This window comes from Sminthopsis crassicaudata, chromosome 4 (assembly GCF_048593235.1).
Source record: "Sminthopsis crassicaudata isolate SCR6 chromosome 4, ASM4859323v1, whole genome shotgun sequence".
Lineage (NCBI taxonomy): Eukaryota > Metazoa > Chordata > Mammalia > Dasyuromorphia > Dasyuridae > Sminthopsis > Sminthopsis crassicaudata.
Window position 1 is genome coordinate 294,761,116 of NC_133620.1, and position 13,896 is coordinate 294,775,011.

The following is a 13,896-nucleotide window of genomic DNA, read 5'->3' on the forward strand; positions in this document are numbered from 1 at the left end:
GAATGTAATGGAATATTATTGCTCTATAAAAAATGATGAGCAGGATGATTTCAGAAAAGCCTTGAAAGACTTACATGAGCTAATACTAAGTGAAGTGAGTAAAAAGCAGAGAACATTATATACACAGCAACAAGATTATGTGATGTTCAACTGTGATGGACTTGGCTCCTTTCAACAATGAGGTGATTCAAGACAATTCCAGTAGTGTGATAGAAAGCCATCTGCTGTGAAGTGAAATGAGCAGAATCAGGAGATCATTCTAGACAGCAACATCAATATTATACTATAATTCTGATGAACTTGACTCTTTCCAACAATGAGATGATGCCATTTCCAATGATCTTGTGATGAAGCTATCTACGACTGAATGTGAATCTCAACATAACATTCTCACTCTTTTTGATGTTGTTCACTTGCATTTTATCTTCTTACTCATTTTCTTTCCTTTTTGATCTGACTTTTCTTGTGCAACAAGAGATGTATAAGTATGTTTACACATATTGGATTTAACATATATTTTAGCATGTACAACATATATTGGACTGCTTGCCATCTAGGGAAGGGGGTGGGGAAGAGGGGAAAATCTGAAACACAAGGCTATGCAAGGGTCAATGTTGAAAAAGTATTTGTGCATATGTTTTGAAAATAAAAAGCTTTAAAAAAAAAAAAAAAAGAAAAGAAAAAAGAAAGAGCCATCTGCACCCAGAGAGAGAACTATGGAGACTGAATTGTGCATCAAAGGAAAGCATAGTATTTCCACTTTTTGTTGTCATTGCTTATTTGTTTTTCCTTTGATCTGATTTTTCTCACTCAGCAAGACAAATGTGGAATTATGGTCAGAGGAATTCCACATTTAACCTATATTGGATTGCTTGCTGAAAGTGGAGGGAGGGAGGGAAAAAACCTTGGAATGCAAGGTTTTGCAAGGGTGAATGTTAAAAATTATCTTTGAATGTACTTTGAAAATAAACAAACTATTATTATAAAAATATGAACAAAAACAAAATAGAAAAAAACAAACCTTTTCTTGGTAACTATATGTTCTTCCAAGTCTATTTCATATTTACCATTCCTGTTATCTATTTTTAATCTCATTTCCTCTGTAACCTCCTCTCCTAAACGAAACCTACCTTTTGCCAAAGAGAACAGCCATTGTAAAATTTTGACTTGAAAGAACCCCGACGTTTGGTGCCTGAGCATCAATCCCAACCTTCGGTGCAGTCTCCAAACACATCATACGTGTGTATGTCTGAGGGGCTGAGGTGGAGGAGGAAAGAGAGGGGCGTGGAAAGCGGAGTCTGGGGCCACCACGTGATCTTCATCATTTAGGAATGCAATGATGTCAGTGGGGGCGTGGCTCCCCCAAAATTGGTGAAGAAGAAAAAAGAGAAATCAGAAAGTTTCTTCTCTCGGAGCTGGATCCAGAATCCAGGTGGAGAAGGAGAAAAAGAGGCCACTTCCGCTGGCAGAACGCGACTCCAGAGTTCCCAGCCGCTTCTCCCCTCCTGGAGAACACCTCCTTCCCTGCCATGTCTGGCCCCACCTGGCTCCCCCCAAAACAGCCAGAGCCGACCAGGCTGCCCCAGGGAAGGACCCTCTTGCGGGGCGCGTCTGGCCCGTTAGTCCACGGAGCAGGTAACTGATGCATGCTCAGCCCACGGGAATGAAGAGTTTCTGTGTCTCCGGTGCTCCCTTCCCGTCAGGATTCCTGTTCCCCTTTCCTTTTCCCGACCCCCTGCTGCAGACCCCAGGGCTCCCCCTCCCCCCACCCGCTGCACTCTGGTCTCCCTTCTTCCAAGTTCCTGTCTCTTAAAGCCTGGACCGTGCGGACCCTGTGCCTCGGGAAGCAGCGCCTTCCCCCTCCTTCCCCTCTGCCTGAAAGCCTGCTTTTCTCTCCCCTTCCTTTTCTCTCCTCCCCTAACCAGCTCCTTAATTCCCCTTCCTGTGTAGTCAGTTCCTACCGTTTTCCAGCAGAGCCAAGTTACCGGGGCCCGGGCCGGCCGGAAGAACTGGCGCCAGGCGTGGGAAGGTGCCCCAGAGCATCCCCAAGCACTCAGGTAGGAAGCGGGGAGATTTTGAGGCGGGGGCTTGGTGTGGAGTTCCCAGGAAAAGGGAGAAGAAATTTCCTTACTCCCTTGTCCCATTTCTTCTTGACTCCAGGGGCTCCGACCTGACCGGGGAGCCATCCACCTCAGAAGTTTGGATGCGGAGATAGACTCCCTGACCAGCATGCTGGCGGATCTGGACAGCAGCAGGGATCCCGGCCCGTACCGCCCAGACAGACAGGTGCTCCTCTCAGAATCCTCATCCTTTGCCTCTCCGACAACCTGTCCTTGTAGAACAGGAAAAGCTTTCCTGCATAATTTCTACAAGATGCCAAATCCCCAACTTTCCCTATCCGGGACTTTAGGGTTTGTCTTATTGAGCTTGGTTGCCAAGGTGGACACTACGCATCTCATTCTTTCTTTGTAGGCATGTGAACCCTTTCAGCCCCCTCCCAACCGCATGGCTCTCCTGAAACCTGGTGGAGGAGGGTCCACTCCACCAAGAATCCCAGCCCCATCTTATGGGGGCCCTACCCCTGCCTCCTATACTACAGCGAGCACTCCAGTTGGTCCTGCCTTCCCGGTGCAGGTGAAGGTGGCTCAGCCTGTGAGGGGGTATGGCCAGTCCTGGAGGGGAATGCCTCAAGCCGCCAGCCCAGCTCCAGCTCCTTACCCTCCCTCCACCAGTTGGGCTGACTCTTGGGGAGGCTCCTATGAGGGGCATAGAGAGCTCAGGGCCAAAGAGGAGAGCGTTAGAAATTCTGGCCCGAAAGGAGGAAGAAGAACAGGAGGAGGATATATAGCCAAGGTGAGCCAGGGAGACTGTAATGTACTGATGGGAACTGGTTGGGAGTGACTCTGGAGTAGGGGTGGCAAAAAAGAAAAAGGGATGGCTGGAAGAGAGGAGAGAGGGAACGGGAGAGAGAATTGGCAATCGGTTCTCATGGGAGGAATACTGAGGTTTGGGACTAAAGTGTGAGTTCTAACTCTTTAACATTTACTGAATTATTATGCGAATCATTTAATTGCAGCTTCCTCTTTAAAGTGAAGATAATCATACTTGCCTTACAGAAATTCAAAAATGCTATTTAATGTGAACTGTTATTTACTGCTATGTGGTTCTTTGTAATACCTGGCTCCTTCTTCTTAGGGAATTAGGAGAAGGACAGGCAGCAGATGAGATTGAGCCTCATTCTTGTCTGTAGTGAACCGTTGTCTCCAGGCAGTTGCTGTTAACTCTTGTCCTTAGAAGTGACTTCCCTTCCTGCAGAGAGCCCCGTCAGGCCTGATGCAATGCAGAGTCTTTCTCTTGAATCCTGCTCTGAATCTCCTCCAGCTCTTATCCTTCTCCAGGCCGATCTGCTCTCTGCGCCCAGTGCTGTCTCTTTTTATCCTCCCAGAGAATGGGCGTGGGATAATGCAAGGGCTTCTGGGAAGAACCACCCCAGCCAATGAGCTTGCCCCCTCTATCAAGTCAACCTGAGTTCTCACCTTGTAATTGTCCAACCTGAATTCTCACCTCGTCACTATCCAGACAACCCGAGTTCTCACTTAGTAATCCTAACACTTGTCCCCTCTTCTCATAGCCCCAGGCTGCTCCCAGCAGAGACCCCCCTGAGGAAGAGCTGGAAAGACTAACCAAGAAGCTAGTGTATGACATGAACCATCCACCCAGTGGGGAATACTTTGGTGAGCCAGGGTCTAATCATCTGGATTTTTTCAGCATTGTGCAGAGACGTTCTGGTATTCCCAAGACTAAGTTGAATCTCTCTTTTCCCTTTCTCCTGACCCCCTGCCTTGCTCTTTAGGCCGATGTGGAGGTTGTGGAGAAGACATAGTAGGGGATGGTGCTGGAGTTATTGCCCTGGATCGGGTCTTCCATGTTGGCTGCTTTGTCTGCTCCACATGCCGGGCTCAGCTTCGGGGCCAGCATTTCTATGCAATAGAAAGAAAGGCATATTGTGAAGGCTGCTATGTGGTAAGTGACAAGAGGTCAGTGTTTAGAGTGAAGAAAGATTTGCAATCAGAAAGAATTGCCAAGATAGGGAAGTAGATAATTTAATCTACAAGGGAAATCAGACTGCACTGCAGTCTGTTCCAGGTAGGCTATGGATCTTCAGGTTATTCCCTAGAGGGGTCTAGGAACTGAAGTAGGGAGTGGGGAAAATCCTGAGACTTGGTGGAGTGCTAAGATAATGAGATGCTGGAAGTATAGACATAGACTCAGGCATGGAGTTTAGTTGGAAAGTTAATGGGGCTATTCTGTTCCTTCTTCAACAGGCTACCCTAGAGAAGTGTTCGATGTGCTCCCAACCTATCTTGGATCGGATTCTGCGGGCCATGGGGAAAGCCTATCACCCTAGTTGCTTTACGTGTGTTGTATGTCACCAAGGTCTCGATGGCATTCCTTTCACAGTGGATGCCACCAGCCAGATCCACTGTATTGAAGACTTCCACAGGTATTGAGGCATCTCCTCCCTCTGCCCCCTCGTCTTTCTGTAGTCTAAACAACACCATTCCCCGACTTATGTCAGTTCCCCCAAATCTTTACCCTATTTATAGGAATCACATGTTACAAAGAGAAAAAATTTGAGAAGCCACTAGTCCAATCATTCATTTTTACAAGTAAGCAGACTAAAGCCCAGAGAAGTAGGGTGAAATGTCTACTCACATGGACAAGGAAGTGGTAGAACTAGGTTTTGAACCCAGGTCTGTTGACCTCAAGATGATATCTTTCCATCATGCCATTCTAACTATATCTGTCTGTAATAATATTTCTCCCAAATCCATGCTATTTTCCTGTGATTTTGGACTTCTACCTCCCTGGGTACCATTTTTCTTCTACTACCCTGTCTCAATGCCCTTCTTCACTCTACCCTCAGGAAATTTGCTCCTCGATGCTCTGTGTGTGGTGATGCTATTATGCCTGAACCTGGGCAAGAGGAGACTGTGAGGATTGTTGCCCTTGATCGAAGTTTCCACATTGGTTGCTACAAATGCGAGGTCAGGGGGCATATGCTGGGATGGGGTGTTACTAGGTGGGAAAGAGAGAGTGGTGAGATTAGGGAAGGAAATGGAAGATATAGTTGGAGGCTCTGTGGGGATCCTGGGAGCAGGGGGAGCAAATCTTGCCTGATGACTCCCTATCCTTTCTTCCTCCCTTTCTCTTCCTTCTTTCCCTCAGGAATGTGGACTGTTGCTATCATCAGAGGGAGAATGTCAGGGCTGCTACCCATTGGATGGTCATATCCTGTGCAAGAGCTGTAGTGCTTGGCGAATACAGGAGCTCTCGGCCACCGTTACCACTGACTGCTGAGATTCTCCATCATCATGACCTGCCACCATGTCCTCCTCCTTGCTCCCATTTACAATTAGACACCAAGTCCCATACCTTTTGCCCCCAATCTTCATCACATAACTACTGAGCCCCAGAACTATTATATCTGCCTGTGAGTGGAGCATGAATTGCTCCTTAGCTGGATTGCTATCATATAGGGAGGGAGTCGAGGAAGGTGCAGAGGAGGTTGGGTTGAGGCTGGTTGCACAGTGGCTTAGGCTGTAGAGGGGAAACAACCAAAGGACTAAATGCTTAATTTCCAGCATTATTGGACATCTGGGTACTGGAAAGAAGTAGAACTGGAAACTGATCCTGAGACTGTTCTCTTTTGGAAAGAGTGCTACTCTAGAGAAGAGTTTCATGGGCTCCAAATTCATCTGATCCTTTAAACCGCGGAAAAGGCCTACTTTCTTAGCTATTCATTATGCAACTGAGGGCCCTCTCTAAAATAAATCCTTCAAGAGTGCAAAAACCACCTGGTCTGGCAGCACAAAGGAGTAGAGAAAGTTACATTATTTCACTTAATCACAGACTTCCAGAGTTAGAAGGGATTTCAGAGGTCCATTTAGTCCAATCATAACCTCAGTTAATGGTCAACAAGCATTTATTAAGTACTTACTATATGGTAAGAATTAGGGGAAACAACATAGAAACGATTTCTATAAAATATGTACAGGCTAAGATGGAGATAACCAATAGAGGAAAGGCACTAGTATTAAGAGGTTGGATTAGGAAAGTTTCTTGTTAAAGGTGGGATACCTGGAACTTATAGAAATCCAAAGAAGCTAGGAAAGGGAGAATGAGGAGGGAAAGACTTTTAGGCATGGGTAATGACCTGTGAACATGAACTGAGCAGAGAAATGGAAGTTTTGTGCAAGGATCAGCAAGGAGGCCAGTGTCACTGATTGGAAAGGTAGAAGAGGTTAGATTGTGAAAGGCTTTGTAAGAGGATTTTGGTTTTGATCCTGAAGGTGATAGGGAGCCATTAGAGCTTACTGAACAGAGAAGTGGCATGATTGGAACTGTGCTTTAAGTTAGCCACCTTGATAGTTGATGATTTGGAGTAGAGAGTAAAAAGAGACTTAAGGTAGAGATCAACCAGGCTATAGAGGTAATTCTCAACAAAAAATTCCTCTAGAACAGAATAAGAGTAGTACCTAGCATGTAACAGGCACCTAATAAATGTTTTTTGTTTGACTGAGGCCTGACAAGAGACCATCCAACCTTTGCTCGAAGACCTCCAGTGAGGGAGGAAACTGTCTCATACCAGCCCTTTTGGATAGCTTGAATGCAAGTAGGAAGCTTTTTCTTTTATCAAGCACAATTTGCTTTTTTGGGGGTTACTGTTCTTTGTTTTTAGTTCTGCTTTTAAGACCAAGCAGAATAATTTGGAAAGAATTCTGAATTAGGTGTTAGAGGCCCAGTTTTAGATTCTAGTTTTAGTGCTTATTTTGTGACCTTGAGCAAATAAATCATTTGAGCAAGATACCCTTCAAGATCCCTTGCTGTGGTAAATCTATTATTCTAAGCCTAAAGAAGTAATCACGTTGCCCTGTTTTCTTCGACTAAATAGTCTCAATTCAAGACCTTATATCAGGAATGCAGAATCTTTCTTCTGCCACTGGCCACTTGGATATTTATAACATCATTTGGGGGCCATACAAAGTTATCAATTTACAGAACTCAAGCAGTGAGAAGTTGTACCTTGTTTTCAGATCATCTTCTCTTGCTATTGATTATGCAAATGATTTTGTGGCCAGATGTTCCCCACTCCAGCCTTATATGGTAGGATCTTGAAGCCCCAAGTTCTCACTTTCTCAGCTTGCAATATGCTCTTTGACACCTAACTTCTCCATCCCCAAGTTTCCCTAATAGAGAGGTACATTCCCAATAGCTTTATTAGAATCCTAATTTACTTTGCTTCTGGAGAGAGGAAGAGATTCCCCCTTATTCAAAATGGAGATTATTTTAATCATGGAGAAAATCTAGAGTTTCCTGCTGGTTGGGGCTAATATTTCCCTCTTTCCTTCACAGCCATTCTCCTTTTCCCTTAAGATATATGAATCCTCCAAAAAAGATGCTGGCAAGCCCAGATTTGTAATAGATTAATTCAGAATTTTATGAGTAAAGCAGGAATTTGGATAACCTTTTAAAGAAAGGTTTTAAAGAATCTTTTAAAGAAAGTTGAGAGATATGGCCTTGGAAGGTACAGGTAGAAATGGGAGGTTTTGTGGAACCAGTAAAGAAACTTTAGGTGTAAGATGTGTGGTAGCACAAAATAGCGATGGAAAGTTTCAATAGAACAGTTGTGATAAGGTCCCCACAAGACTACCCTTGCCCCCATCTCCAATTGCCAGGCTCAGTCTCATCTTCCTTCCTTTAGTAGGGGAAATCTTGGCCAGACAACACAGCCAGTATTGATTGATTGATTGAGGCAAAATGATGCTATAAGATGCTCTTCTTTTCCCTCTCCCCCAAATATCTTTTGCAAGGTATAGGGAACAAATGGGAGTATTTCCAAAGAAAGTAAATCTGGAGAGAAGCCCTGAAGGAAAGGAGGGAAAATCACTACAAGTTCTGTAAGAAATAGGCATATGTTGTATTTCTAATAAACCCTGTTGCTTGGAGAGAATAACCAAGAATAGGTGAGAAGAATTACTTCATGAAGAAAAGATCAGCTTGAGAGGGGACCAGTTTATAAGAAAGTTCCCAAGAGGTAAAGTTTAGGACATTGTGAAGGAGTGCATATGACAAAAGAAACACTAGTTGAGTTCTAGACTTCCTTTAATCCAGCCAGATATTCAAGATGGTGATCTCCCTTGACTTTTTTTTAGACTGATAAAAAGAAATTTATTATTGGCATTTGGGAAGTCAGCCTTTGCTATGCATGAATAGAAAGACTGAATTCCTTAGTGGCAAGGTTTGGCAGAGAAGTGAAGTTTCTAGTAGAGAAATCCAAAGAGAGAGGTATAAAGTCTTGTTAAGGAAATAAGTGAGGAGGAGATAAAAGAGAGTAACATTGAAAGAGAATATCATTTCGGTGGGCAGAGGGTTCCTCTGCCCCTTGCCCTCATTTATGAACCTTGCCCTTCCATGTGTGTCTAGTTGGCTTTCCATAACCTCCTCTTTGGAACTGGGAGAGGGATGAGATGTGTAAGATGGATTTAGCTATCCCATGGCTTCCTGATTCTAGTCAGAGCGATGGATTAACCCAGTACCAAAGGCCACTTCATTTTGCATCAGTTCATACTAATCTTCCCAGGTTTCTTTGAAGTCATTCTTTTATCATTTCTGGTATATAATAGTATTCTAGCATGTTCATATAGCAAAACTGAAGGACATCCCTTATTTTCCAATCTTTTGCCACCATAAAAAGCTATTCTAAATATTTTTTAAATATATAAATCAATCACTGGAAGTTTCTACTGTGGTGTCAGTGATATTTATTCATGCTAAAGCCCTATAATCCAATCAAATTTATTAAAGAACTTGATATCAACAAAAGGAGTAAAGTGTAAACCTCATACTTTATACTAAGTAGTCTCTATAATCTCAGGTTTATTCAGAGCCCATAAACTCCAGTGGTTCCCTATTATTTCCAAGATCTAGAATAAAATCCTCTGCTTTGCATTCAAAGTCTTTCATAACTTGATTTTCCTCTCACTTTTCTAATATTCCTGACAATAAATATGCAATTTAAATAAGCAAACAACTCCCTTGGAAAACTACAAATATAGACCATTTTAATTACAAAAGGCAATAAAAAATCACATGATTACATCAATAGTTACAGAAAAGTTTTTTGGTTTCCCCCCCCCCCCCGAGATTGGGTTATTTTAATTTTTGTTCTAATAATCTGAATATTTTATTTTTTGTGAATGTTCATCAGTTTGAATTATTTTGAGAAGCATATAATTGAGCAAAATCATTTCTAGCAAATTTACATTGTTGGACCTTTTTTTTTTTTTTTCTTTTTTTGGTAATCTTATTTTCCTTTTAAAAATCAAATTAGATAATGGTTCTTCTATTTTGTTGTGGTTTTTTTTTTTCCTTCAAAACAATCAACTCCTGGTCTATTTGTCATTTCAATAAGTTTGGGGTTTTTGTCGTTTGTTTGTTTTTTGCTGAGGCAATTGGGATTAAGTGACTTGCCCAGGGTCAGACAGCTAGAAAGTATTAAGTACATGAGGTCCCATTTGAACTGAGGTTTTCCTGACTTCAGGGCTGGTGCTCTATCCACTGTGCTATCTAGCTGCCTCCTCAATGGTTTTTAAAAATTTATTTCTCCTTTGATTTTCTGAATTTTTCTTTGTGTTTTAGTTAGTCTTAAAATTGTATTGCTTTTCTAGTTATTTTAGTTGAACTCTTTTAATTGATCTGTTAATTCTTTCTTTTGTTAATGAGTGTGTTTAAACGTATCATTCCAAAACTTATGGAATGCTGTCTCTTTCTTGTCAGTTTCCTTAATGAAATTACCCAGTGTTTCTGTGATTTGTTATTTGACCCATCAGTTCTTTATAATTAAATTACTTAGTTTAAAGTTTGAGATTTTTTCCTTTAAAGGTTCTTTATTGATAATTTTTCTTGTATGGAGGTCATTATAAGATATTTTTAAAGATTCACTTTTTGCATTTGTTCATGAGATTTTTAAGGCCTAACAAAAGATCAATTTTTGCAAAGGTATATACAACTGAAAAATATGTATATTCTAGTTCGGTTCATGTTCTGTAATGGCTAGATGTATCGTATTCATGATTCTATTTGAATCCTAATTTTTAAAAAAATTTCTTTTTTATTAGATTTGTCTAATGTAGAGCAGATGGTGGGTCCTTACTTATAATAATTTTATTGTGTGATTTTCCCTATAATTCAATTCATTTTTTCTTGAAGTATTTGGATGCTGTACCATTTGGTACATGGTTCTTATAGGGGTAGGTACCAAAGGATATGATTTAGGAGAGCACCAAATATTGAGATTGATGTAGGCACCAAATGTTGGGGTTCTGTCATGTGAAGAATCCATAATGGAATTAGTAGAAGTTTGAGGTCTTCCAAAATATCACAACCACGGATATTCTTTCAGTTTATATTTAAGGGAATTTGGGCAGGAACCCAGCATTGAGCATGGTTATGTTTTTGCAGGAGATGATTTGTCAAAGAAGTAGGCAGATAGGGCCTATATCCCAAAGAGATCTTAAAGGAGAGAAAGAGACCCATATTTACAAAAATGTTTGTAGCAGTCCTTTGTGGTGGCAAGAAACTGGAAACTGAGTGGATGTCCATCAGTTGGAGGATAGGTAAATAAGTTATGGTATATGATTGTTATGGAATATTATTATTCTATAAGAAACTACCAACAGGATGGTTTCAGAAAGGCCTGGAGAGACTTACATGAACTGATGCTAAGTGAAATGAACAGAACCAGGAGATCATTGTACGCAGCAACAAGAAGATTATATGATGATTAGTTCTAATGGATATGGCTCTCTTCAACAGTATGAGATTCAGACCAATTCCAATGATTTTATGATGAAGAAAGCCATTCACACCCAGAGAGAGGTGGGTAGGAACTGAGTGTAATTCACAATATAGCATTTTCACTCATTTTTTATTGTTTCCTTGCATTTTATTTTCTTTCTCATTTTTTTCCTGTTTGATTATTTTTCTTGTGAAGCAAGATAACTGTATAAGTATGAATGCATATATTGGATTTAATATATATTTCTACCATGTTTAACATATATTGGATTATTTGCCATCTAGGGGAGGGGATGAGGGAAGGGGAAAGAAAATTGGAACACAAGGTTTTGCCAGAGTTAATGTTGAAAAATTATTCATGCATATGTTTTGAAAATTAAAAAGCTTTAATAAAAAATTAAAATATATTTTATAACTTAAAAAAAAAACCTAGGCAGATAGTTTATAATAAAAAAAAAAAATCCATGAAAGTTCTGAACTGTGATACTAGATTACCCTAGTGCCTGTCAAAATACATTTCCATGAGCAGTTCATCAAATTCCCATATGGTTTGGTAACAAGCAGAGCATTCTGTGTATAGGGTGAGAATTGGGCCTCATTACACAAAGAATGAATTTCTTCGATATCAAACAGGAAATGTCCTAATGTTCTAGGTATAGGATGAGGTATATAGGGCCAGGAAAAGGATATAGAGTCCCTTAACTAGTAACTTAAACATATGAAAGTAGTTAAAATTCATTGCCAGCACAGTTTGAAAACCCAAATTTTTTTTAAATTAATTTTTATAATTATAAATTTTTTGACTATATATGCATGAGTAATTTTTTTTATAACATTATCCTTTGTATTCATTTTTCCAAATTTTCCCCTCTCTCCCTCTCCTCCCTCCCCTAGATGACAGGCAATCCCATACATTTTACATGTGTTACAGTATAACCTAGATACAATATATGTGTGTAAATCCAATTTTCTTGTTGCACGTTAAGTGAAAATCCAAATTTTAAAAGATCATATATGGTTCACTTTTGAGTTACAAGTTGCAAAAACAAATAATTTTTACATTTTATTTTCCTGGTTTTTCATTCCTCCCATGATTAGCCAAATTTAAAAAACAAGAAAAAAATATATATGGCTCAGTATTCAATCAGATAATTTAGAAAAGTTTAATTAATGAAAAATCTTTTTAAAAGTTTAAATTTAAAATTTTTTCTGATTTAATTAGTAGCTGTTTTCCTTTTGTACTGAACAAATCTTAGTCTCCTCATTTCCTCAAACATCAGAATTCACAAAAATAAAACCTCCCAAGTAAAACATTAAAACTAACTCAGATATGTTTGATTCTATCATTCACAGGAAATAGGCAGAAGCCATGTTATCATATTGTCGATGTTAAGCAATTTTAATGTTTGTTTCAGTATTCTACTATTAAACTTGGTAGTAAATTTGTTGGGTTTTTTTTTTAAAGAGATAGTTTTGTTTTAAATGGACTGTGAAAGATTATTTTTCTTTGCAACATTTAGAGTTTGGGTTTTTTCTTTAGATATGAATAGCATTTTCCATCATGAATATTTTATTATTGTCTTGGATCATTGTATTGCTGAGAAGACCTAAGTCAATCAATCATAGTTGATCACTGTACAATGTTACTGTTATTGTATATATTATTCTCTTGACTTTGCTCTCTTCACTCAGCATCAGTTCATGGAAGCCTTTCTAAGTTTTTTCTGAAATCTGCCTGTTCATTTGTTTTGTTTTGTTTTTTTTTTATTTTTTATTTTTCAAAATACATGCAAAGATAGTTTTCACATTCACCCTTGCTAAATCTTGTATTCCAAAATTTTCTCCCACCCTCTCCCATCCCTTCCCCTAAACAGTGAGTAGTCCAAAATAGGTTAAACATGCACAATTCTGAACATATTTCCACATTTGCCATGCTGCTGCACAGCATTTCTTAAAGCACAAAAGTAATTCATTACATTCATATACCACAATTTGTTCAGTCATTCTTCACTTGAAAGGCAACCTCAATTGACTGCCCTTTAGGAAGAGTTCTAAATTACTCTTTAGAATGATTGGGTCAATTCATAACTCCACTTACAATGTATTAGTGTCCAAATTTTCCCACATGTTTTCCAACATTTATCATTTTCCTTTTCTGTCATATTAGTCATTCTGATAGGTGTGAGATGATACTTCAGAGTTCTTTTAATTTGTATTTCTCCAATTAGAGAATTGCATTTCCCCAATGCAATTTCTCCAATCTAAATCAGTGATTTAGGGTTTTTTTGTTTTCATATGACTACAGTTAGCTTTGATTTCTTTATCTGAAACTGCCTGTTCAAATCCCAGTTTATCAATTGGGGAATAACTTGTATTCTTACAAATTTGAATTATTACTTTAGTTTCCCTTTTGCTGGTATGAATTCACCCTTTTCATTTTTGATATTGATAACTTGGTTTATAGGGAGATTCCTTAATATTTTATGTTGTCTATAGTTATTTTAAATAGAAATTGTCTATTGACAACATAGATGGAAAATCTCTTGCTTCTTGATTTTGTTGGTAAATCCACAGAAATGACAGTGATTTATGTTAGTTTATCCTTCCAATGTATCCTTCACTTTAGCTGAAGTTTTTAATTATTTCAAGTAATTGAAATTTAATGAATTTAATTTGCAAAGAAAAATAATCTTTCATAGTCCATTTACAACTAAGCTATCTCTTTCTGTTTATAGGAATAGGTTTAAAAAACCCAAAATTTACTACCAAGATTAATAGTAGAACGCTGAAACAAACATTAACATTGCTTAATATTGACAATATGATAACATTGCTTCTGTGTATTTACTGTGAATGATAGAATCAAACATATCTGAGTTAGTTTTAATGTTTTACTTGTGAGGTTTTATTTTTTTATGAAAGGTTAAGTGAATTGAAATTCAAGTTTATTCTCTAAAACTCTTTAAGTATACCACCATATAATTTGCAAAAGTGATAGTTTTGTTTCTTCATTGTTTATTCTAATTCCTTCAATTT

At 39.1% G+C, this 13,896-nt stretch overlaps 1 protein-coding gene across 2 annotated transcripts; it reads left to right on the forward strand.

Moving 5' to 3' along the window:
* The first annotated feature begins 1,378 nt into the window (after window positions 1-1,378).
* On the forward strand, window positions 1,379-12,637 carry TRIP6 (thyroid hormone receptor interactor 6). 2 transcript variants are annotated; one of them, XM_074311677.1, is made up of 9 exons: window positions 1,379-1,635; window positions 1,975-2,057; window positions 2,161-2,286; window positions 2,473-2,853; window positions 3,632-3,734; window positions 3,854-4,023; window positions 4,326-4,504; window positions 4,928-5,048; window positions 5,230-12,637. In XM_074311677.1, the coding sequence occupies exons 1-9, from the start codon at window positions 1,530-1,532 to the stop codon at window positions 5,359-5,361; spliced, it is 1,401 nt and encodes a 466-aa protein (XP_074167778.1). In that variant the 5' UTR covers window positions 1,379-1,529; the 3' UTR covers window positions 5,362-12,637. The 2 variants fall into 2 exon arrangements, with proteins under 2 accessions (XP_074167778.1, XP_074167779.1); XM_074311678.1 differs by having other exon boundaries at window positions 1,381-1,635; window positions 1,972-2,057.
* The last annotated feature ends 1,259 nt before the right edge of the window (window positions 12,638-13,896 follow it).